The 24948-nt window shown below is 39.2% G+C and overlaps 1 protein-coding gene across 5 annotated transcripts in view; it reads right to left on the bottom strand.

Annotated features, from left to right (window-relative positions):
- The window catches only part of Atrx (ATRX chromatin remodeler), a 177726-nt gene that overhangs the window by 88295 nt on the left and 64483 nt on the right, over positions 1–24948 (bottom strand). For 2 of the 5 annotated variants that reach the window (XM_070040154.1, XM_070040158.1), the window contains exons 6-10: positions 23344–23457; positions 16400–16509; positions 10269–10336; positions 6665–9729; positions 1036–1108 (exon numbers count right to left, since the gene is read on the bottom strand). In XM_070040154.1, the coding sequence (XP_069896255.1) occupies positions 1036–1108; positions 6665–9729; positions 10269–10336; positions 16400–16509; positions 23344–23457 (3430 nt within the window). The remainder of the gene's footprint in view (positions 1–1035; positions 1109–6664; positions 9730–10268; positions 10337–16399; positions 16510–23343; positions 23458–24948) is intronic. The other 3 variants (XM_070040155.1, XM_070040156.1, XM_070040157.1) reach the window with 3 other exon arrangements.

The raw sequence follows: 24948 nt of genomic DNA, 5'->3' as shown, positions 1-24948 counted from the left end.
AAAAAAAAAAACAGACTAGGAATGTGGCTTAGTGATAGAGTGCTTGCCTAGCATGCATGAAGCCCTGGGTTTGATTCCTTACTACCACAGAAACAAAAAACTCTAAAAGTGGTGCTGTGGCTCAAGTGGTAGAGTGCTGGCCTTGAGCAAAAGAAGCTCAGGGACAATGCCCAGGCCCTGAGTGCAAGTCCCAGGACTTGCCAAAAAAAAAAAAAAAAAAAAGAAGAAGATACTTGCCCAAGATCACACAGTTATAGAAATGTTAGAAAATTAGAAGTCAATTACCTCTATTCCCAGTATTTCAATTCAATATACTGTACCTACTACCTTCTTATTGAAGATGATGAGTCCTATACTGTAAGAGCTGGGGTGTGGTAGAATGATTAGTGAGTACAAGGCCCAGTTTAAATCCCAGTACCATCAAAAAGCAAAGGTCTCTACAGTTATATGGATACTATACTATCTTACAGGAGATGTTTAAAATATATGGAAAAATGTCTTGGTTTTACTCTCTAATACCTTATTTTTTTCTCCACTATGCCAGAGGTATATTTAACTTCTCTGTCACCCTTGCTTTATTTTTCAGTATCTGAGTGATCACTTATTTTGCTCTCAACAGATCTTCATGAGATTACCATAGTGAAGGACAATTAGCAATAATCAAATATGAAGAGATGTCTTTTGTCACCAATTTATTAATAGGATTCACTTTCATCCAAAAATTAATCTGAAAATAATAGTCTGAAAAAATTATCACAGTTTCCATGGAAACACAAAATTGACAGTTCTGAACTTATAACACACCCTATGCTAGGTGTGTTAATACTGGCAATGACTTTCTCTTAAGGTTTCTGAGTTTTAGCCCAATTTCTGGCCTTTCTTTCCAACTTGCAGGAAGGCTGGGGCTGGGAGTGAGGCTTTCTAAGGCAGGCTCTCCTGATTTTTACAACCAACTTGTTGTTCCGGTGTTGTGGCTTGCGCCCACGCCTAGGGTGTGTTATAATCTTTTTAAAGTCCTTACAGATGGAATCATACCTATTCTCAGGGTCATTGTCGTCATCGTCATCATCCACTGTGACAGGCACTGATTTAGATATGGCTTCATCTCCTTAGAGGGGGAAAAAGTGTACTTAAAATTAGTTTGAAATTATCTATGTGAGTAAAACCATTTAAAATAAAACAAGCCAACAATTTTTGAACAAGCTAATGGGTTTTCAACACTACTCTGAAACCAAAACCATGACTGAAGGCAGTGGTGACAGAAAGCTTAATTGGCAATACAGTGATCCTTTGCCTATGGCAGGAGTTATGTTACAGAGACCCCCAATAGATCAAAATCTTCGAAGTAGTAGCATTACATAGTTGTCCACTCACTGTATCGTGGTTCACTTATTGCTACTTCGTGGATTTTCACAAATTGTGGGGGTCTCTGGAATGTAGCTCCCACAATAGGTGAGGGATCACTAACCATGATACAGTGAAACCGCAAAAAGTGAACCACGATACGGTGAGGGATGACTGTATATGAAGTAGCAGCAGTAAAATAATAAAATAGGCCTGTTATATTTCTAGGTTCCTTCCCACAGCACAAAGGTTTTAAGCTCAACCTTCTTAGGAACAATTCAATTGCTATCATTAGCACAGATTTTTTTGGTGCAGTAACCTTTGTATCACTCATTGCAAGTTTGAAGTTAACAGGTGTCTAACTGTATCACAGCCAAATTGCTCTTAATGTTTTGGTATAAGTAATTGAAAAATGCATTTGAATTCTTATGATATCCATAACTTAGGGTACACAGACATAATCAAGTATAATAAAACTTATTTTCTAATTGAAAGTTCTATTTCTAGTAGGACATGGTAGCTCACCTTAGGTACTCAGGAGGGAGAGATCAGGAGGATTATGGTCTGAAGTCATTCCAGGCAAAAAAAAGTATGTTTCCCCACCCCAACTCAGCCAATTTAAAAACAAAGGGTGATGCTGCACACCTGTCATTCCAGCTATGCTGGGGAAGAATAAATAGGGTAACTTTGGCCTAATCTGCCCTGGGAAAAAACATAAGACTTTATCTCAAAAAAAAAAAAAAGCAAAAAGGGCTGGAGGGGGCATGGCTTAAGTGATGGAGTACCTGCCTGGCAAGCAAACACACAGAATTCAAACCCTACTTCTACTGAAAAAGTAGAACAATTTCATTTCTATTCTTTGTTTTTAAATCTAAAGAGAAGACTGTGGAGGGGAAGGATAATAGGGCATTTGCCTAACATGCCCTAGGATCAAAGCCCAACGCTGACCAAAAGAAAAGTCAAGAATAGTAGGACTTGTCCATTTCATTGTATATAAACTTCACCTCAAAAGAAAACCAAAGTAAAATATTTAGCTCCAGTGAATACTACGCATGTTGAAGGATTTAGGAAGAAGTGTATTGGTGGTTTAGCATTTACTCAAATGTACTAAAGCTGTCAAGAGCATTACTGAGGAAAAATAAAAACAGACTATCTCAAAATATTACTTCATGATCATCCATCTCAAATAACAAAATCACAGTCAGGTATTACCAGCTCTCAGAATTAGTAATGGAGATAAGAAAAGAGATGTGTAAAGGAAAGACAAGTTTTGTGATAATGCAACAGTTTGGTGTCTTCGATGTATGGTGCTGCTACAAAGCTACACAGATGATACAACTGCAGAGAAGTACATACACAGGAATGAATGCATATAAACTACTGAAATCTAGACAGGTGTGCTCACACATCCCTGAAATCTAAGCATTTGGGAGATAGAAGCAGGACGATTGGGAGCTCAAGGCCAGTTTGGGCTACATGTAAAATGCAATGTCATCGGACTTGTACAGCAAAATCACTTCTCAAAAATAAAGAAAAAAAATAAATGAATAGTCAGTCTTTATTTTCTTTTAAAAAAAGCTATTCAAATCTGAATCATTATAGATTCATAGGAATTAGAAATGATTTCAAAATAAAAGTTATAGAAGGGCAAAAAAGAGCTACCCTGTCAGGCACCAATGACTCATGCCCATATCTTAGCTATTTGGGAGTTTAAGACCTGAGAATCTTGGTTTGAAGCCAGCCCAGGCAGATAAGAGTCTATAATTAACCACCAAAAAGCCAAAAGTGGAACTGTGACCCAAGCCTTGAGCAAAAAATGTCCAGGAGCAGCACACATACCCTGAGTTCAAGCCCCAGGACTAGCACAAGAAAAAAGCAACAAAAAAATTCACAGTATTCCATCAAAATTTCTCATCAAAACAGACTAAACTTCAAATGAAACATTATTAGTAATGTTCCTGTCACTCCACTGTGATTCCACCTTCCAAAATTTGACCTAAACTTCAAAGTTCAAACACAACTTGTTCTCTTAGCTTTTCCCTGAAATATTTCGTAGCTTACTCCATTTATCACACATCCCCACTGTAGGTTTTTGTTATTTTGCCAGTCCTGGGGTTTGAGCTCAGGGCTTGGGCAATGTTCCTGAGCTTTTGTGCTCAAAACTAGCACTCTACCACTTGAGCCACAGCTCCACTTTCAGTTTTTCTGGTGGTCACTTGCAGGTAACAGTCTCACTGACTATTCTGCCTGTGCTGGTTTCAAAAAAGGATCTTTGAATCTGTCTCCTGAATCGCTAGGATTCCAAGTATGAGCCATTAATGCCTGACTGCAAGTAAATTCTTAAAGAATGTCATTTATCATTGGCTCACACCCAAGTTATCTATGAAAAACAGTACTTATTACATAATGCTTATTTTCAAGGCCTTTCATATTCAACTCAACTTAAGTATTTCTACTGGAAAAGCCCAGTTTTTGATTGGCAAAACTCAGCAAATTTATCTTCCACTTTTCATCCAAAGTAATCTATGTAGACCCAAGAAATAGCTAAAGAACCATCCCCCCAAAATAATATTTGTGCTTCCAAACACATCAAAGACTGGCATCTAATGAAGTCAAGGTTTCTCTGGATACACAGTCAAAAAATAGTTTACCACCTATTCCACCCATTGGCCCTTCATATCCAGGTTACAAATATCAAAACAGAACACAATAATCTACAAATTTGTGTTGGGTAAAGGAATTAAGAGAGGACACATTCTTTGAGTATTTGCCATCTGTTATCATCTTTGCTTAAGGTCTAATTAAAGGATATTACTTATTAAATTAAGTATTTATAAGTCTAAACATGAAAAGTATACCACAGAAACTTTTATATATGTCAAATAAGAGCACAATGAAAATTACTAACATATTTGAAATCAAGTATGTTGATTTCACCAGGGAAACTGTTACACTACATTAACCAACATTCTAAAATTTAAGGTTAGTTTAAGATTAATTCTAAAATTTAAGGTTATTTCAATTTCCATTTGCCAATGGGAATATCCCATACAATTAGGAAAATTTATTATTTTTATATTCCAAGCCTTAGGGTTTATCACAACTAATCTAATAGCTAAAAGATTATCAAAGTAACTATTAAATTCTGTGTTTAAATTACAAAAATGAAAAGATTGTTATCAAAGTAACTATTAAATTCTGTGTTTAAATTACAAAAATGAAAAGATTGTTATCAAAGTAACTATTAAATTCTGTGTTTAAATTACAAACCCACAACCATTTACACACAATTCTGAAATTCAAAAAATTTTCAGAATTGGAAATTTGCATAAGATGGTACAAAATGTCATTTGGCAACAAAACCTGACCTTAACTGCTATTGTCCAAGTGTGAATGTTCTTTAGGAACTTTATTGTTAGAATAGCCATGTAGGTAAAGCCCCATACCCAGCATCAACCAATTCAAATCATACTTGGTTTTTAAATAAAATATGTGCTCAGTAAAAGAAATTTGTAGCTTTGTTGTTTCTCTTTGTGTGTGTGCAATGCCTGCGCACTTTCCCTAAGCTTTTGTGTTCAAGACTGGCATTCTACCACCTGAACCTTAGTCTATTTTCAGCTTTTTGGTGGTTAATTGGAGAAAAGAGCCTCATGGATTTTCCTGCCCAGGTTGACTTCAGTGATCCTTAGATCTCAGATTCCTGGGTAGCTAGGATTACAGGTTTGAGTCACTAGCACCTGACTTATATTACTCTTCCCTAACCCCCGTTTGTCCTGCTCCTCCTTTTGAACAATTTTAACTGGGTTTCATTATGTTGCTTTTGTACATTTATGATAAAACTGTTTCTGAAAACACTGCCAGGCACTGGTGGCTCACATCTGTACTCCTAGCTACTCAGGAGGCTGGGATCTGAGGATCATGGTTCAAAGCAAGCCCAGGCAGGAAAGTTTGTGAGACCCTTATCTCCAATTAATCACCAGAAAACCAGAAGTGGTGCTGTGGCTCAATTGGTAAAGGGCTCGCCTTGAGCTGAAGAGCTCAGGGACAGTGCCCAGACCCAGAGTTCAAGCCCCACGACCGACAAAAACAAACAAAGCCAGTCCAGACAGGCAAGCCCATGAGACACTTATCTCCAGTTAATCACCAGAAAACCAAAAGTGTTGCATGGCTCAGAATAGTAGAGTGCTAGCTTTGAGCAAAAGAGTTCAGGGACAGCGCCCAGGCCCTGAGTTCAAGCCCCAGAACTGGCCCAAAAAAAGGGGAAGGGAAGAAAAGAAAACATTGTTGTTGGTAAAATTGACCATGTTGCCCAAACTCTACTCTGTCTCACCAGAGTAATCCTTTCACTTTTGTCATTTCCTTTCTTGTGTCATTTTTTAAAATCTTTTCATCCTTTATTTCAGTAGGATTTTTTAAAAATACCTTTTCCTGTCAAGTGGCGTTGAAGCTTAGAGTGGTAGAGTACTAACCTTGAGCAAAAAAAAAAAAAAACCTCAAGGACTGAAAAAAAGAATATTTCAGACAACCAGGTACTGGTAGCTTACACCTGTAATCCTAGCTACTTAGTAGGCTGAGATCTGAAGATTATGGTTCACAGCTAGCCCAGCAGAAAAGTCTGTGGGTCTCTTATTTCCAATTAACCACCGAAACGCCAGAAGTGGAGCTGTGGCTTAAGTGGTAGAACACTAGACTTGAGCGAAAAAGCTGAGGAACAGTACCCAAGCGCTGAGTTCAAGTTCCAGGGTCAGCATATACTCAAAGAAACCTTTCAGACATCATGTTAGTACTAGTATCAAGTGCTCATCGCAATTATGTGGGTAAATACTTAATAAACTACTAGCATCAGTTTCATTTTCAAAATCTACTGCACATTATCACAGAAAAAAATCATTAAATATAGACAAGGAAATGTTATTACTTATCCAACAAAGCTGATATGCCTAACGCTGAATACAAGCAATGTTTAAAATTCCTTCAAAGGATGGCAGAAAAATAAACAAAATACATGAATGTAAGAGGGACACTGTTGGAGAAGGAATCCAGGAAGGTGGGGGAAGGGAAAAGACAGAGGCAAACATGATCAAAGTACAGTGTATACATGTATAGAAATATCACAATGTAATCCCTCTGTACAACTCCTATGTGTGAATAAAAATAAATGAGTAAATAAAGAAAGACTTGATAGTGAGTGCCTGAATAATTTTAAATGGACTTTTTCTGAATGGTCATCCTGAATTTGATTGGATTTGAGGAAAATTAAATAATGTATTTGAGAGGACAGGGTTACAAATTCTAAAAGCTTTAATGTATTTTTGCATACCTGAAGATTGGCAAAATCCACTGTGGGAAGAAGACAGGACTAAATTCTCAGTCACAGGCTTAATTTTCTGTTCATCACTGCTCCCCTCACCAAGAGAATTCTGACCATCATCTCCTATATCTGAAGATGAGGAAGTAATCTCCATTTGCTTCCTTTTAGTACTTGCTCCTAGGGAGTTTCTCTTTTTCTCCTTGATACTGCCTGTCTTCTTTTTAGCTGAAGTTCTTGGCTTCTTCAGCTTTTTATTGTCTTCAGAACTTTCCTCAGCATCAGAAGACGATGAGCCACTTGGTATTCCCTTGATATTTCTCTTGGAATTTAAATTTCTTCTCTCTCGCAATTCTATTCTTCTCAGCTTCTTATCCGAAGAGTCACAACCATCTTCTTTCAGGGAGTATTTCTCATCAGATGATGAACACTCTTGACTCTTCTGTGGGGCCTTTATGGGTAACCTGCATTTTCTCTTCTCTCTAGTAGATACTCTACTCTTTGTCTTTCTGTCTTCTGAAGAGTCACAACTGTCTCCTTTCTCTGGCAATTTCTCGACACTGTCAGATAATTCTTTCTTTTTGGACATTTTATCTTTTGATTTTCTACCTTTCTTTTCTCCATCACTTATGTCATCCTTATTTGGTTTTATATCCTTAGGAAAATTATCAACTTCTTCGCCCTCAAGTGATTTCTCAGTGCCATCAGACGATGACTCGTACTGCTGTTCCATCTTCAATACTGTCTTCTTTGAGTCCGTAGTTTTCTTTTCTTTTTCTTCCATTTCCTTTTTGTTCTGTGTCTTATCATCTTCAGAGAGTTCATCACTGTGCTCTTTCCTGTGGACTTTCTCAGCAGCATCAGATAAGCCAATGGGTGCCTTTTTACATGTTTTAGCTTTCAGATGCTTACTCTTTTCTTTAGTTTTAGCACCTTTTTTGTCTCCCAGAGAATTTAAACTCTCCTCTTTCCCAGGAGATGATTTGTCTGCACCATCAAAGGAAACACTGGGCTGCTGCTTCTTAGAAAGTTGATCTCTTGAGTCCACAGTCTTGTCTTTCTCATTAGGACAGGAATTCTTTCTCTCTTGTTTCCTTTCAGCATCATCAGATGATCCCCCTGGGGTATTCTTCACACTTTTTGGCCTTTGTTTGGCCATTCCCTTTTTACTACGTTTTTCATCTTCAGAAGAATCATAGTCTTTTTTATTGGGAACTCTTTTTTTGGTGGTTCTGACAGCCGTAATCTTACTCATGCTTTTTATCTCTTTCTCTAATTCTGAGTCATAATTTGAAGAGTCAGACTGGTTTTGACGTTTCTTTTTAGCAATTATAGAGCTTTTAGCTGACTTGCCTTTTTTAATATCAAAATCGGAGCCAGAAGAAGAGCTTTTCCGTTTTCTTTTGCCTTTCTCATCTTTCCCTGTTTGAGTTTTTAAGTCATACAGAGTCTTATGATTTGTATGAGTTTCATTAATGTCAGTATCTGAAGAAGAACTGGGACTCATTCTGCTTGCCTGTTTGAGGATTGCTATCATTTCATCAGAATCGGAATTTTGATCTACGATCTCTGACGGCTTCGATTTTGGTAATTTGTTAGGTTTAGGATTATCAATAGCACTGTCAGAAGAATTTCTCTTATCCTTTTTTCTTAATGGACCTAATAATTTTTGTTTCTCCTTCATGGTTTCATTACTTTCTTCATCTGAATTGGATGATGGAAGATTGGTTTCTGTTGGTCGCCTCAAGGGTGTGGTCTTCACACGGGGTGATCTTCGAAGATCAGATTCCTCTAAAACTAAAGGAACTTCATTTTCTTCAACATGCTCATTATCACTGTTTTCCTGTCCAGGTCCACATTTCTCGGATTTTAGGTTCAGTGCAGAACCTTTAGAGCCATCTTTATCTTGTGGAACTTCCTGACTATCAGCACCCTTCTTTGGGGAATTAGAAAGTGAAACAGGGGTGAGCTTCACATATAATTCTTTTGTTACTTTAGCTGCGGTAGTTTTTGACTTACTACCTCCTTTGTTGTCTTTTGGCATATTTAATTTTACAGATGAAGTCTCTAGCTCTTGCTCCGTTCTACTGGTACCATCCCCATGATGATCAGCTGAATTTTGAACTTCCATAGCAGTCTCAAGATTATCAAAAATGTCTTCTGGAACTGAGGAAGGAACAGATACAATGTCCATGTCTAAGTCTTCTGACGTGTTGGCAGGTTCATACTGAGGTTCATCTTTCCCATCGGATTTCCTATGTTCACCACTAGTACTTTTACTTGCCCTCTGCTCCTCTGTTGGAACACTCGGATCTGTGTGTCCCTCACCATCTACCTGCTTTCTTGAAGGCTTAGCTTCTGACTTGGAAAACTCTCTCTTTTCCAAAGTACAGGGTTTTTCTCCTTTTTGTACTTTTGTTTCACACTTAGCATCTGTGATTTTAAGCTCTTTGGTATATTCCTCTTTGTGTACAACATCCAAAGCTTCAATTTCCAAATTCAAATCTTCTTCTAATGCAATGTGAGCCTTCTTGATATCCGCCAACACAGATTTAAAAGCCTTAAGCTGACGTAATTTCAGAGTAGAACTGATTTCTGAATTTTCTTCACTCTGCTTCAAAAACTTAATAAAACTAGAGTTCATGTTGGCTGTGGTCTCAATCAGTTTTTTTGCCTTCTTAATCATTTCTTTGGGCACTATTAGTGCTGAATAACTGTAGGTTATAGAACCAGAACATGAATCATCTAATTTCTTTTCTTCTCCATTACAACTGGAACTAATCTTCTTTGGAGAAAATTTGGGTGTGTGATCACATATTTTACTACTCTTTTCATTGTCAACTTTTATTTTCTTCTTATTTTGTTGCAACAACTGCTCTAAATTCTCAAATACGCTGTTGCATGCAGTGACCAAGTCCAACAAAGGTTCAGGGTGACAAATGTAGCAATACCACTGGTTGTTTTCATCCATTATTGTAGATAACTCCTTTCGACCAAGATTGCGCAGAATGCATTTCTTACAGAAGGCATTATGGCAAAAGTCGCAACAAATCAAGTTCCCACCTTCAGCACACCATCTGAAATATTTTAAGAATTAAAATATTATTCCCAATGAAACTAATTTCAATTTCTTCATTATCAAAGAAATTTAAAAATTCTAACCAATGATTTTTTTAGTAGTCATTTAGGTCATCTGAGTATTTTTTATAAAACACTTAAAACCAGACATAAAGGTCAGGCTTCACAGAAAAGAAATTATCATCCACTGAGGACATCAATGATACCATAAAAGATGGATCTATGCTGGGCTGGGCGCTGGTGGCTCACGCTTGTAATCCTAGCTATTCAGGAGGCTGAGATCTAAGGATCACGGTTCAGAGCCAGCCTGGGCAGGAAAGTCCTAAGACTCTTATCTCCAATAAAAACTACTCAGAAAAAACTGGAAGTGGCATATGGCTCAAGTGGTAGAGCCCTACCCTTGAGCCAAAGAAGCTCAGGGACACTACCCAGGCCCATAGTTCAAGCCCCAGGACAGGCAAAAAAAAATGGATCTAAAATACGCCTCTTCCCAAAGTATACAACACTGAAAGTTAAGTCATCTTGACTTAGTACCTACCTACATTGTTCATCCATTCCATCTGAGTCACGGCTAATATCATCACTCATGTAATACTTAAAGCAATTCTATTGAGAGAACAGAAGGAGAAATTTCATTCAAAATGACTAACACTCATAAAGGACAAAAATTTATTTTGGGGTCATTAAAAAAGTAAAAGGAATGTGTTTCAGATAATCAAACAAAAATCAGTATGGTATAGAATAGTAGCATAGGAATACCTCACCTCAATAAAGTAATCCTTTGAATGTTCTCTAGGACAAAGCACCACTGTGAGTTTTTACTACATAAAAGGTTTTTTGTAGCCTAACAAAGTTCTGATCCTACACAACTAGAAACACCAAAGTCTTACTTTAAAAATGTAAATCTAAAGAAAAAAATGGACATGAATATAAATGGGGGAAGTATTGCAGAGACAAACAGGAGGAGGTGGGAGGGGAAAATTAAATGGTAAGGAGAAATGAATATCATTGAAGTACATTGTATGCACCCAAGAAAAGTTTATAATAAAAAGCACTTACAAGAAACAAAGAGGGCTGGGAAGGTGGCTCAGTGGTAGAGCGCTTGCCTTGCAAGCCTGAGGCCCTGGGTTCGATTCCTTAGCACCACATAAGCAAAAAGAAAAAAGCCGGAAGTGGGGCTGTGGCTCAAGTGGTAGAGCGCTAGCCTTGAGCTGAAGATCTGAGGGACAGCGCCCAGGCCCAGAGTTCAGGGCCCACGACCGGACCCACCCCCCCCCCAAAAAAAAAAGAAACTGAAAGAAAGACTTTTTCAAGGAGATAAGGGAAAAATATAAAGTAATAGATTAAATATAATCAAATATATTATATATATGTATGGAAATATTCCAATGAAACTCCCACATTGTACAATCAATATATACCAACAAAAATGTACAAGAATGTATTTGATATTGTTGCAACACAGTAATAATCATTATATGCCAGCAGCTATGTGTACAGATAACGATCTTACATTAGCTTTAAATTTCAAAATATCTATCAGACAGTGCATGAGATGTTCTAGGGAGAGGGCTATGGTTCATTAAAAGTAAATAATATCTAATACAACTAGTAAGAAAGTAGTTACTCAGATCCTAGTCTGAGCAGATTGCAGTGCCTCACAACTATAATCTAAGATACTCAAAAGGGGAAAATGGGGAGGATCATAGTTGAAGAAAAGATCATCATGTTGTCTGTGGAAGATAGGCTTAAAGAATACACATTTAAAGCCAGGCGCCAGTGGCTCATGCCTGTAATCCTAGCTACTCAGGAGGCTGAGATCTGAGGATCATGGTTCAAAGCCAGCCCAGGCAGGAAACTCCGTGAGACTCTTATCTCCAATAAACCACTGGAAAACCAGAAGTAGCAATGTAGCTCAAGAGGTAGAGTGCTCGTCTTGAGCTGAAGAGCACGGGGACAGCGTTCAAGCCCCACGACCGACAAAAAAAAAAGGGAAGGAAGGAAGGAAGGAAGGAAGGAAGGAAGGAAGGAAGGAAGGAAGGAAGGAAGGAAGGAAGGAAGGAAGGAAGGAGAGAGAGAGAGAGAGAGAGAAAGAGAAAGAAAGAAAGAAAGAAAGAAAGAAAGAAAGAAAGAAAGAAAGAAAGAAAGAAAGAAAGAAAGAAAGAAAGTACACATTTATAAAATAATGGCATTTGCAGGGAAATGGATGGAACTAGAAGAAATCATGTTGCGTGAGGTAAGTCAAGAGCAAAGAGACAAACGGTACATGGTCTCCCTGATAAGTGGATATTAAATCATCCAAAACATAAGGTGATACGACAAAGTTAACAAGACTTGAGAAACAAAGGACCTCTACTCATCTGGCTGAATCACTACTAAATAACCCCATGCTGCTGATCACATATATGGTATATATGTGCACACCAGAGAGAATCTAGGAGGACGACACAGAACTAGAGGGAATCAGGGGAAAACATACAACAGCAGGACCCATCAGCTGCACTGGACATTGATCAAAACAAACTAAACAACTCAATGGCAGCAATGGGTGGGAGGGAACGAGTGGGAAAGAGGGAACAGCTGACACTATGCAAAAGGAAAGAAATGTGCATATCACCCAATGTGGAAGAAACAACTGTATTGTCAAAGCTCATAGAACTCATAAATGTTATAGACCACGATAGACAATTTGCCCCATGAAAGTTAGAATGTGTTTGTGACTTTAACTAAGCATCACTATCCCACAATACTGTGAAATTTGTGAAATTACATAATCACTTAATCACAATAAAGAATTTGCAACAAAAAGATGCATTGTATTCATAAACTGCTCTGTTAAATGGCAACTCCTTTGTAAAACTACTTAAATTTTTTAAACTTAAAGAATATACATATTCATAGACATGTATATGTGTGTGTGTGTGTGTGTCTATGTATATGTATACATAAATCATGATTCTTTTTTATTGTTGTTGGTTGTGGGCTGAACTCTGGGCCTGGGCGTTATCCCTCAGGTCTTCAACTTAAGGCGAGCACTCTACCACTTGAGCCACAGTGCCACTTCTGGTTTTCAGAGTAGTTTACTGGAAATAAGAGTATCACAGACTTTACTGCCTGGGCTGGCTTTGAACTGGGATCCTCAGATCTCAGCCTCCTGAGTAGCTAGGATTACAGGAGTGAGCCATCAATGCCCGGCTCATAAACCATGATTCTAACTATGGGACATTTTAGGGCAACTAGGGGAGAGGAAAAAGAGAGATGGAGAGCGAATCATTTCAAAACACATTGCAACTATGTATAAGGAATCTCAGTGAAAGCTTGTGATCAATAGAGAGGGTTATTTTCATTAAAATATTATGTACGTATATGTGTGTGTATTTACACACATACACACACATCTGAAATATAATAATGAAATCCCTTGGCACAATTAATTCCCACTGAAAGTAAAACAAACTCTGCTGGGGGTGGGAGGGAAAATGGAAAGAGTGAATGAAGATGAATATATAATAGTAGAATAATGATACCTATTGAAATCCTTTTAGTAGTGGGTAGAGAATGTAGGAGAGTAAAAAAGGGTATGGGTTTGACCAGGATCCATCATGTGCTTATGTATGAAAATGTCACAATGAAACCTTGTACAACTAATGTATGCTACTCTTTAAAAAAGAAAAAAAAAGTCATGAGAAACTGGACGCTGATAGCTCACACCTGTAATCCTAGCTACTCTGGAGGCTGAGATCTAAGGATCGCAGTTCAAAGTCAGCCTGGGCAGGAAAGTCCATGAAATTCTTATCTCCAATAAACTAACAGAAAACCAGAAGTGGCGCTGTAACTCAAGTGATAGAGTGCTAGCTTTGAGCTGAAGAGCTGAGGGACAGCACCCAGGCCCAGAGTTCAAGCCCCAGGGCCAACCAAAACAAACAAACAAACAAAAAACAGTCATGAGAATCCCACCTCTTAAAGCTGAACATGGTTGTGTGCACATATCAGCCCAACTACTTGAGAAGAATAAATATCATCTCAGTCACTGTGGCCAGGGGTGTGGTTCAAGTTTTAGAGTACCTGCCTAGCAAATAAGTAAGAGGTCCTAGGTACAAACCCCACCACTACCAAAAGAAAGGGAAGAAAAAGCTTTACTGATTTCAAATTCCTTTCCAATAGACTGGCCCATGGATGAACATATTCTTATATATTTATATAAGAAAAGCTGTGCCTGGCACTGGTGGCTCACATCCTCTTATCCTAGCTACTCAGGAAGCTGAGATCTGAGGATCGCAGTTAGAAGCCAGCCCAGGCAGTAAAGTCTGTGAGACTCTTATCTCCAATTAACCAAAAGTGGAGCTATGGCTCAAAGTGGCAGAGCACTAACCTTGAGCTAAAGAGCTCAGGGACAGTGCCCAGACCCCAAGTTCAAACCCCATGATGAAAAAGAGAGAGAGAAAGAGAAAGAGAAAGAGAAAGACAAAGACAAAGACAGAGAGAAAGAGAAAGAGAAAAAGAGGGGGGGGGGAGAAGGGATGGAGTGAGCAAGGCACGGAGGGAAGGAGGGAGAAATGAAGAGGAAAAAAAGCCATGTGCCCAGTGGCACAACAGAAAAGGCTGGGCAGCAGGGCGCTGGTGGCTCCCACTTGTAATCCTAGCTACTCAGGAGACTGAGATCTAAGGATTGCAATTCAATGCCAGCCCTGAAAAGGAAAGTCTGTGAGACATCTCCAATTAACCACCAAAACAGGATGAAGGAGAGTTGTGATTCAAGTGACAGTGCTAGCCTGAGTGAAAAAGCTAACAGATAGCACCCAGGTCCTGAGTTCAAGCTCCAATACTAGCATAAGAGAAAAAATGGAAGGAAGAGGAGAGGGGAGAGAGGAGAGGAAGAAGGGAGGGGGGGAAGAGGAAAGGGGAAGGGATTATGAATCCATCAATGTAAGATTTTGATTGTGAAAATTTAAAAGCAGACACTATAACATGTCCCCTCTAATCTCTTAAAGGCAAAGAGGAAAACAAGTTTCCCAAGGATAAAATAAAATTTTAACATAGATCAGAATCTATCAAATATTCACAAGAGAAAATATCTAGAACTCAAAAGCCAAAGAAAATATGGCCTGCCCCTTCATTTCAAAGGTAGCTTTTTGTCTTTAATTAATAAACAACTAATAGCTGGGCACTGGTGGCTCACGCCTATAATCCTAGCTATTCAGGACGCTCAGGCAGGAAAGTCTGTGAGACTATTATCTCCAATAAAAACCACTAGAAAACAGGAAGTGGCATTGTAGCTCAAGGGGTAGAGTGCTCGCCTTGAGATGAAGAGCTGAGGGACAGCGCCCAGACCCAGAGTTCAAGTCCCATGACCAACAAAAATAAATAAATAAGTAAAATAAAATAAACTAATATAGAATTAATGTTATGCTGGGTGCTGGTGGCTCCCGACTGTAATCCTAGCTACTCAGGAGGCTGAGATCTGAGGATCGTGGTTCAAAGCCAACCCAGGCAGGAAAGTCCATGAAACTCTTATCTCCAATAAACTACCAGAAAACCGGAAGTGGAGCTGTGGCTCAAGTGGAACAGCCCTGGCCTTGAGCTGAAGAACTGAGGGACAGCACCCAGGCCCAGAGTTCAAGCTGCGTGACCAAAAATTTAAAAAAAAGGTACCTACACTCATGAAATTATAATCAATCTATATAAGACATTTCAAAAACCTATTATCGGGGAAAATGAAATAAAAATTATGTGTGTGTATAGCAAAGGAAGGGGTGACGTTGTCAAGAAAGAATTTTGCTCGGGCTGGGAGGGTGGCTCAGTGGTAGAGCGCTTGCCTTGCTATGCCTGAGGCCCTGGGTTTGATTCCTCAGCACCACATAAGCAAAAAAAAAAAAAAAAGCTGGAAGTGGCACTGTGGCTCAAGTGGTAGAGCGCTAGCCTTGAGCTGAAGAGCTGAGGGACAGCGCCCAAGCCCAGAGTTCAGGCCCCATGACCGGACCCCCAAAAAAAAAAAGAAAAGAAAAAAAAAAAAGAACCTATTCCCTCCAACTTTTATTAAAACCCTGTTCCAGCTGGCACCAGTGGCATACATTTGTAATCCTAGCTATTTGGAATACTGAGATCTTAGAATTGAAGTTCCAAGCAAGCCTAGGCAAGAAAGTCCATGAGACTCCTGTCTCCAATTAATCACCAAAAAGTCAAAAGTTGAGATGGGGCTCAAGTGGTAGTGCACTAGCCTTAAGGAGGGTAAAAAAAAAAAATCAGGGACAATGCCCAAGCCCTGAGTTCAAGCCCCATGAATAGCCCCCCAATTTTTTTTTAAAGTGTTTCAGCTGAAGATTCAGAGAAGTACAATACAGATGAGGAAAGTTTCAAAATACAACACACATACAGGTTGAGATTTTGCAACATGTCAGGCTGTCACCTGCCACCTGTGAATATCATGTTACCTCTGCATAGAATAGGCTCCACCAATCTCCCTTCACCAAGGTAATTTAATTCTTATGCCTATTTCAAGTATCAGCTTCTATCTCCTCCACTGGAAATTATTACACAGGCTTCCTATGTGGTCCATGACTACAATATCTCCCATATAGTGGCACTGATGCAGATTGTTATGCATCCATCATCCCCAATACAGTGTACACCCTCCAAAGGCAAAAACCTTAGCAACAAATCATAACATACCTTACAAATAAGGACTTGCAGCGAAGGATGTCTGTAAATGGAATCTTTTTGAAAATGATTGACCTGTTGTCCACAAGCTGTGCAGGTCACGATCCCATGAAGCCCATCTTCTAGGAAAAAGGAGTGACTGTTATTCACATATAAACGCAAAATGAGAACAAGATGTTTACCTCAGTATTTCACAAACTTTGCATTAGAGATGAAATATCTAATAATCCTTAAGAAACTGATATTTTGGACACACATCTGAAAGGTTAATCTTATTTGCCTTTTTTTTAATGACAGCCTTTGCAAATATGGAGCTACAAAGCCTAACTTCTTTCCTGTTAGAGACGATCACACTTGATTAACATGAAAAAAATCCCATAAAGAAGTTCTAAAAAAATAAATAAAGCTGGGTGCTGGTGGCTCACATCTGTAATCCTAACTATTCAGGAAGTTAAGATCTGAGGATCATGGTTCAAAGCCAGACTGGGCAGAAAAGTCTTCATGAGACTCTTATGCCCAACTAACCACTAGAAAACCGGAAGTGGAGCTGCTGCTCAAAGTGGTAAAGTGCTAGCCTAGAGCAAAAGAGCTCAGTGGGGGCTGGGAAGGTGGCTCAGTGGTAGAGCCCTTGCCTTGCATGCCTGAGGCCCTGGGTTCGATTCCTCAGCACCACATAAGCAAAAAGAAAAAAGCCAGAAGTGGTGCTGTGGCTCAAGTGGTAGAGGGCTAGCTTTGAGCTGAAGGGCTGATGGACAGCGCTCAGGCCAGGAGTTCAGACCCCATGACCGGACCCAAAAAAAAAAAAAAAAAAAAAAAAAAAGAGCTCAGGGACATTGCCTGAGCCCTGAGTTCAAACTCCAAGACTGACAAAAAAAAAGTTCTAAAAAACATAAAGCTCAAGAGTTCTTTCTAATTTTGCTATGGCTTTACAAATTAATTCAATATGAGTTCTTAGGGAATGAGGCAGTAAGCAACATATATGCAACCGATTCTTTTTCAATCTATACTGAAGTTAGCCATGCCATCCTCCAAGTAGAATCATCTGCACAGATCCTCTCAATATGGTATATAAAAACATGGTAATTATATGATTTACCTGCCTTCTTTCTATGTTTACTCCATTGCTTACTCCACACATAAGTAATTTTAAGATATGGTAAAGACTACCTATGTTGGCAGCAAACATCAGACTGCTTGAGGAAGATGCAGAGTTCCACTCTGTGCTGGCTGCAGGAAAAGACTCAAGATAACCTACTCCAGAAAGAAAGAAAAAAACAAACCTCTCCAGCTTTACTTTTGTCCCACTATTGTTAGGACAGTACTCCCAACCCAAGGTGAACATCAGAATCATCCAGAATCTCTTTCAAATCAGACACTCTGCAGTCCCAACTACTCATGGAGCTGGGGCAGGAAGGACAGTTGGGCCTACTGGCAACATAGCAATACTCAAACACCAACAAAAATCCCAACCACAAACAGGTGCCAGTGTCTTTGGCCTGTAATCCTAGCTACTCAGGAGGCTAAGATCTAAGAACCATAGTTCCAAGCCAGCCCCGGCAGAAAAGTCCCCATGAGACTCCTATGTCCAATTAACCTCTCAAAAACTGAAGTGGGGCTGGGAATGTAGCTTAGTGGTAGAGTGCTTGCCTAACATGCACAAGGTCTGAGTTCAATTCCTCAGCACCACATAAACAGAAAAAGCCGAAAGTGGTGCCGTGGCTAGCCTTGAGTACAAAGAGGCTCAAGGACAGCACCCAGATCCTGAGTTAAAGCCCCACAACTGACAATAAATAAATAAATCCCAATCACAAATAATCACTCTCACTAAAATACTGCATTGAAACCTTTTAGGGATTTTTTAACAGATGATCCTGATGTACAATCAAGACCTTGATCCAAATAAAACACAATTGTATTTTTTAAAAAAAAGGAAGAAGAAGCTGGGCTCTAGTGGCTCAGGTCTGTAATCCTAGCTACTCAGGAGGCTGAAATTTGAGGGTAACAGTTCCAAGCCAACCCAGGTAGGAAAGTCTGTCAGACTCTTACCAAAAACAAACAGAAGTGAAGTGGTGGCTCAAGTGGTAGAGTGCTACTAACCTTGAGCTAAAAAGCTCAGGTACATTGCTCAAACCTTGACTTCAATTCCCAGGACCAGATTCCACCCCCTACTCCTTCTCCAAAAAAGATAAAAGACTATGATTCAAATGAGACCAGTGAATATACAAAAGCAGCAACTGAAAGGAAAGACCTGTCTGTATCCTTAAAGAAGACAAAACAAGCCAGGTGCCAGTGGCTCATGCCTATAATCCTATAGCTACTCAGGAGGTTGAGATCTGAGGATCGTGGTTAAAGCCAGCCTGGGCATGAAAGTCCATGAGACTCTTATCTCCAATTAACCACCAGAAAACCAGAAGTGGTGCTGTGGCTCAAGTGGTAGAGTGCTAGCACTGAGCTGAAGATCTCAGGGACAGCACCCAGGCCCTGAGCTCAAGTCCCATGACCAACAGAAAAAAAAAGACAAAACAACACAGATTTTTCTTACCATTTAATCTTCTGGGGGTTTTTTGTTAGTTTTAATGTCCAAAGCACTATGGACCCAAATATGATTATAGAAATCTTTATTTGTACATGCTTAAAAAAAAACCTTGGGGCTGGGAAGGTGGCTCAGTGGTAGAGCGCTTGCCTTGCATGCTCGAGGCCCTGGGTTCGATTCCTCAGCCCCACATAAGCAAAAAGAAAAAAGCCGGAAGTGGCGCTGTGGCTCAAGTGGTAGAGTGTTAGCCCTGAGCTGAAGAGCTGAGGGACAGTGCCCAGGCCCAGAGTTCAGGCCCCACGACCGGACCCCCCCCCCCCAAAAAAAAAAACCTTTAGGGCTGGGAAGGTGGCTCAGTGGTAGAGTGCTTGCCTTGCATGCATGAGGCCCTGGGTTCGATTCCTCAGCACCACATAAGCAGAAAAAGCCAGAAGTGGCACTGTGGCTCAAGTGGTAGAGCACTAGCCTTGAGCTGAAGAGTTGAGAGACAGTGCCCAGGCCAGAGTTCAGGCCCCACAACTGGCCAAAAAAAAACCTTTAAAGTGATAGAGTACTGGTGGTTCATGCCTGTAATCCTAGCCACTCAGGAGGCTGAAATTTTAGGAGCAAGGTTCAAAGCCAGCCCAGGCAAGAAAGTCCATGGACTCTTATCTCCAAGTAATGATCAAAAACCCAGAAGTTGGGCTGGGAAGGTGGCTCAGTGGTAGAGTGCTTGCCTTGCATGCAGGAGGCCCTGGGTTTGATTCCTCAGCACCACATAAGCAGAAAAAGCTGGAAGTGGTGCTGTGGCTCAAGTGGTAGAAAGCTAGCCTTGAGCTGAAGAGCTGATGGACAGCATTCAGGCCCCACAACCGACCGAAAAAAAAACAGAAGTAGGGCTGTGGCTCAAATGGTAGAGCACCAACTTTGAGCTTAAAAGATAAGGGACAACACCCTTACCTTGTATTCAAGCCCCAGTACCAGCACAAAAAAAATGTAAAGTGCAAGATCACAATCACACTTTTTCAGAACATAAAAAATGGATTTGAAAATTTTCTGTACTTGTTGCTAATATTTTAACTAGTCACTTTGTCCAATGTTGATATTTGGTATCAAGCATTTATATAGTCAGTTATTTGTTTTAACAGAAACAAATAATACTTTTTTCCATTTTCAGTAATGATTTCATTCAGAAAAACTACCAAGACAGATGACAGATACAATGTGAATATTCATCCAATGTTAAATACTATTAATAAGAATCTTCTATGTGCAGACCCTTCACTAAAGAGCTTTAAAAATAACATAATTAATCCTTTGGAAAATTTCTCCCATATGTATCAAAGAAATCTCATATGAGGATATTCACTGGGGCAGTAATTAGAAAATCAGAAGTGACTTCATATTTGGGAAATAAACAGCAGTGTATGCGTACTAAAGAAGCACAAAAAAATAAAACTAGATTTACATTTCCTGACATGGATACATTTCAAAACACACATTGAATGAGAAATGTTCCCAAAAGGATATATACACACATATATATATACATATATATAATCCTACTTTTTTAAATGCAAAGTAAATGTGTTTTAAGTAAATGCATACAGAGAAAGCATAGAAAAGCATGCATGCACATGCACATGCATAAAACTTGAAGACAATCATTACCTGTGGGGTGGGAAGAAGGGGAAAGGATGAGAGTAGGACTGAAGCATTATTTTATTTAAGTGAGATCTGAAGCAAATATGGTAAAATGTCGAAATGTTACTTAACATTATGTATTTGTTTCTGTATACTTATGTTTTAAGTCTTGATTGTTAGTTACGAAGTATCCTGAAGATTGTAAAAGTATGTGAGTGGAAAAGGGATATTTTCATTTCTGAATCCAATACAGTTCAGTAAAAGGCAGTTGTAGAACACATTTTTAATGAGAGGGGAAAGTATGTCAAAACAGGTTATGATAGTTTAAAAAAAAAAGGTTCCTAAAATGGCTACCTTAGCTAGGTCACTGAACCATAACTGTCTCTTCCAAACCAATTTATGCTATATATAAAGTTTACATTTTTCATAGTTTCCAAAACCAGGCTTTACTTTTAAAGTCTGAACACTAAATATAGCCTCAGATCACTAGTCTACACATATGTATGGAAAACCTAGAATTAAACTTCCTGTGTGATTACTGACAGATTAAAAGATGCAGCAAATCATTAGATTAAAAACAAAAACAAAAGATTCAGGCTCCACTAACTGGCTATAAACATATATATTCCTTTAGGCATGATAGAAACATTCTTACATGGGCACTCAATAAAATGTCCCAAAAACCTATCAGCTAAAACATAATACCAGTTGCATACCCAAATGACACTAGGAATGCTCTCCCCAACCACCGTGCTTCTTTGACTCTGCTTTCTAGCCTTATCCACATTTCAGATGCTAACTGCTCTATATAGTCCCGTTCCAAAATATGCCATTGAGATATTAATCCTAACACCATTCAGCATACATACTTGTCTGTCTTCACTTGAGGATTAATGACCAGTCAAAATAAACTCATTACTGATTCTTTTTTTTTTTTTTGGTTTGGATGTGGGGCTTGAACTCTGGGCCTGGGCCCTGTCCCTCAGCTCTTCAGTTCAAGGCTAGTGCTCTACCACTTGAGCCACAGCGCTACTTCTGGCTTTTTCTGCTTATGTGGTGCTGAGGAATTGAACCCAGGGCCTCATGCATGTGAGGCAAGCACTCTACAACTGAGCCACCTCCCCAGTCCCTCATTACTGATTCTTAGCATCATCTTTTTTTTTTTTTTTGGGGGGGGGGTCGGTCGTGGGGCTTGAACTCTGGGCCTGGGCACTGTCCCTCAGCTCTTCAGCTCAAGGCAAGCGCTCTACCACTTCAGCTACAGCGCCACTTCCGGTTTTCTGGTGGTTTATTGGAGATAGGAGTTTCACGGTCTCTCCTGCCCGGGCTGGCTTTGAACCGCGATCCTCAGATCTCAGCCTCCTGAGTAGCTAGGATTACAGGCGTGAGCCACCAGCGCCCGGCAGCATCATCTTATATTAGCTGATTCTCCTAAGTTTTAATAACTGTACCTTGCCCTTGGTATTGCTGAAATGACAGCTTTCCTGCCATGAACTAGAATCTCATTTCTTTAATTGTCTTTATGTTCAAAGGGGGTTGAACTCCCTCTTGTGGACAAAAGACTAAACAACATTTCCTTGATTTTTTTTTTAAATCTAAACCTGAAACCTAACAATTCAATCTGAAAACCAGTATTTCAAAAGTACAGATATATTTTACTAGTTTCACTGAGATAATTGTGGTAGTGAAAAAAAAATACTCAGAATTTCACAATTGTGAACTTCAGTATGATTCCACAATTATACAACATGATCAATATCAAATGAATACATCAACATTATACTTATATTTCCATTTTTTTAAAGACTCATTCTTTTACAATGACAGATTCTGGCTGTTTTAATCAGCCAGTTACTATACATAGGCATTATTTTAAGAGCACATGCAAATGAGTGGGACATATAGTCTCCTCAGATTTCTTTTTTTTTTTTTTTTTTTTTTTTTTGGGTCCGGTCGTGGGGCCTGAACTCTGGGCCTGGGCGCTGTCCCTCAGCTCTTCAGCTCAAGGCTAGCGCTCTACCACTTGAGCCACAGCGCCACTTCCGGCTTTCTTCTTTTTGCTTATGTGGTGCTGAGGAATTGAACCCAGGGCCTCATGCATGCAAGGCAAGCACTCTACCACTGAGCTACCTTCCCAGCCCTCTCCTCAGATTTCTAAAGGAGTGCTCCTGCAGCTGCCTTTCCAGAGATGGCTGTGTACATAGTGAAGGTGGATCAGACACAACAGATGGCAGGACATTATTAGCTCAAACTCCCTTCTTCTCTTTCCTACTCATCTATGTACTGCATCCATGGATCAACAACTTGAAACTGGGGCATACTTCCTGACCTCATGATCAGAAACACAAATAGTTAGAGAGAAAAGTAAAGGGATTTGTGGTTTCTTAGTAAGTACCCTCAGGTAACACCTAATGTACAATATCTAAGACTCTATTTCACAATATTCCGAATATGTATGGAGTTACCTAGAAGCCACAGGCAAAATTTTGCCCCATCTGCAATTCTTCTCACGTAAGGGGAGTATGGGGTATTCTAGATCTTACAGAACTAACTAGTGAAAGAAAGAAGTGCTAAGCTTCTTGAGATAGCTAAGCAGCCACTGAAGGCAAAGGTGTTTTGAAAAACGGTGTTTAGCTTTTTCTGCTTCAGAGCTCAAAGAGAAACAGAAGTTCATTTTAAATAGTGCTTTTAATAAAACAATGGGCAGAAAAGTGGAGGTATTTTTAGTAAGCATATCAGATTTTCCAATATGGTCATAGACAGCATTTGAAATTCATGTTTCATTCTCATTTGTATTTACCTCCGCGTTTTTTGAGATTTTCAGTTTTCATTTTACTTCTGCTTCTAAATTCAGGCCCTTTAAAATCATCTTTGTCTTCATTCAGCACTGGCTCTGGTTGTACAATCACTGTACCTAGAATGATTTCATTCAAAAAACCATTACACATATTAAATGTGCAAGTGAAGTACTAGACTTCAGATAAAGCCAACATTGCTGGTACATATTTTGTTTTCTTTCAAGCTTAAAATACTTGTGAAAGGACCTCAAGAGTAAATAAAACAGGGAAGTTGTAGAAGGGCCTGGTGTCCACAATTTACTTGTTGGATTATAGGTCTTAGAAATAGTGGAGGTCTTACAAACTGACTGTAACAGGCATGTCAATCAAATAATAAACCTTGGCCCAGTTTTGAATTTGCATAATACCTATCACAAAAGCTGTTAGGAATATGAGCAGTCACACTAAGTTTCACAGAGTTTATAAAACAAGAGGTTGGCAGAAAGGAAAAAAAAGACACTCTTCTTATAATCCAATCAGAAAATGGAGAGGGATTTTTCTGAGTAGTTTTCTACTGCTTTGGGGGGAGGAGAACTATGACACTCATTCTATTGCTGCTACCCCTATTCTACAGCATCTGCTAGAGTATGCCAAAGCTTCAAGTCTTGTAAAAATTACTCTAAAATACTTGAACTGAAGTAATAAATAAATTATAAAATGAATTCTAGAATAAGATCATTTGTGGGTGCCTATTAAAGTATTTTAAACAGAATGTCTTTTCTTAATTATAAAATCTGTGAACTGAGGAGATAACAAGTAAGGAGCAAAGAAAATCAGCTCAGTAAAAAGGCTCCAAGGCCTCAACATCTGCCTGCCTTCATGGGCTTAGTAATGGGCCATTACTGACAACTATTAAAAAGGTAGTTTTGTCAGGGCTCCTCTGAAACATGGGCCTATATAACTGGACAAGCATAGTTTGTCAAGTTAGAGCATCTCGTCACCAGATGAATTTCTGAGTCTGAAAAGGGTAACAAGGGAAAGGGCAAAGAAGATCAAGAGCTTCCAGGCTGTGCTGAATTTAAACAATCCTTATCCTCCCAAACATGTCATTTACAGCAATTATTTTAGGTATATCATCTACGAGAGGTGCCAACATTTGAAAAGGGCTCATGATTTCAATTAACAAAGAAACAGCTGAGCTTTCCTAACTGGAGCTCCTTCTCTACATGGGAACAAAGAAGCAGCACAATTACAAAGGACAGCCACTAGCTTTGGATTAAGGGAGGTCACACCTGAAATCTTGGCTCTTCAATTTAAAGCAGAAAAAAAATGTCTTCAACTAAAAATTTTGTGTTTATCTCAAACAGTAGAAACAATAACTACCTTACCACATTGTTCTGAAGACTGAAGAAGATAATTCTCTAAAGACTTCATTGTATCCATGCATACTCAAAAAAATTTTAAATGACCACCCAGATTTAACCTTACACACAGGTCTATAGTTGTTTTAACATGAGAGGATTAACCTACACTCAGGTTAGTAACATCATATACTGATCTCCATTTACAGTACCAGTAAAAGAAGGGTTTGCATTTCTAGTTATTACAATAAGCACTCCCAGTGATAT

Source organism: Dipodomys merriami, unplaced genomic scaffold (assembly GCF_024711535.1).
Source record: "Dipodomys merriami isolate MVZ:Mamm:240054 unplaced genomic scaffold, mDipMer1.0.p SCAF_3, whole genome shotgun sequence".
Classification (NCBI taxonomy): domain Eukaryota; kingdom Metazoa; phylum Chordata; class Mammalia; order Rodentia; family Heteromyidae; genus Dipodomys; species Dipodomys merriami.
This window is presented reverse-complemented; position numbering and strand designations above follow the sequence as displayed.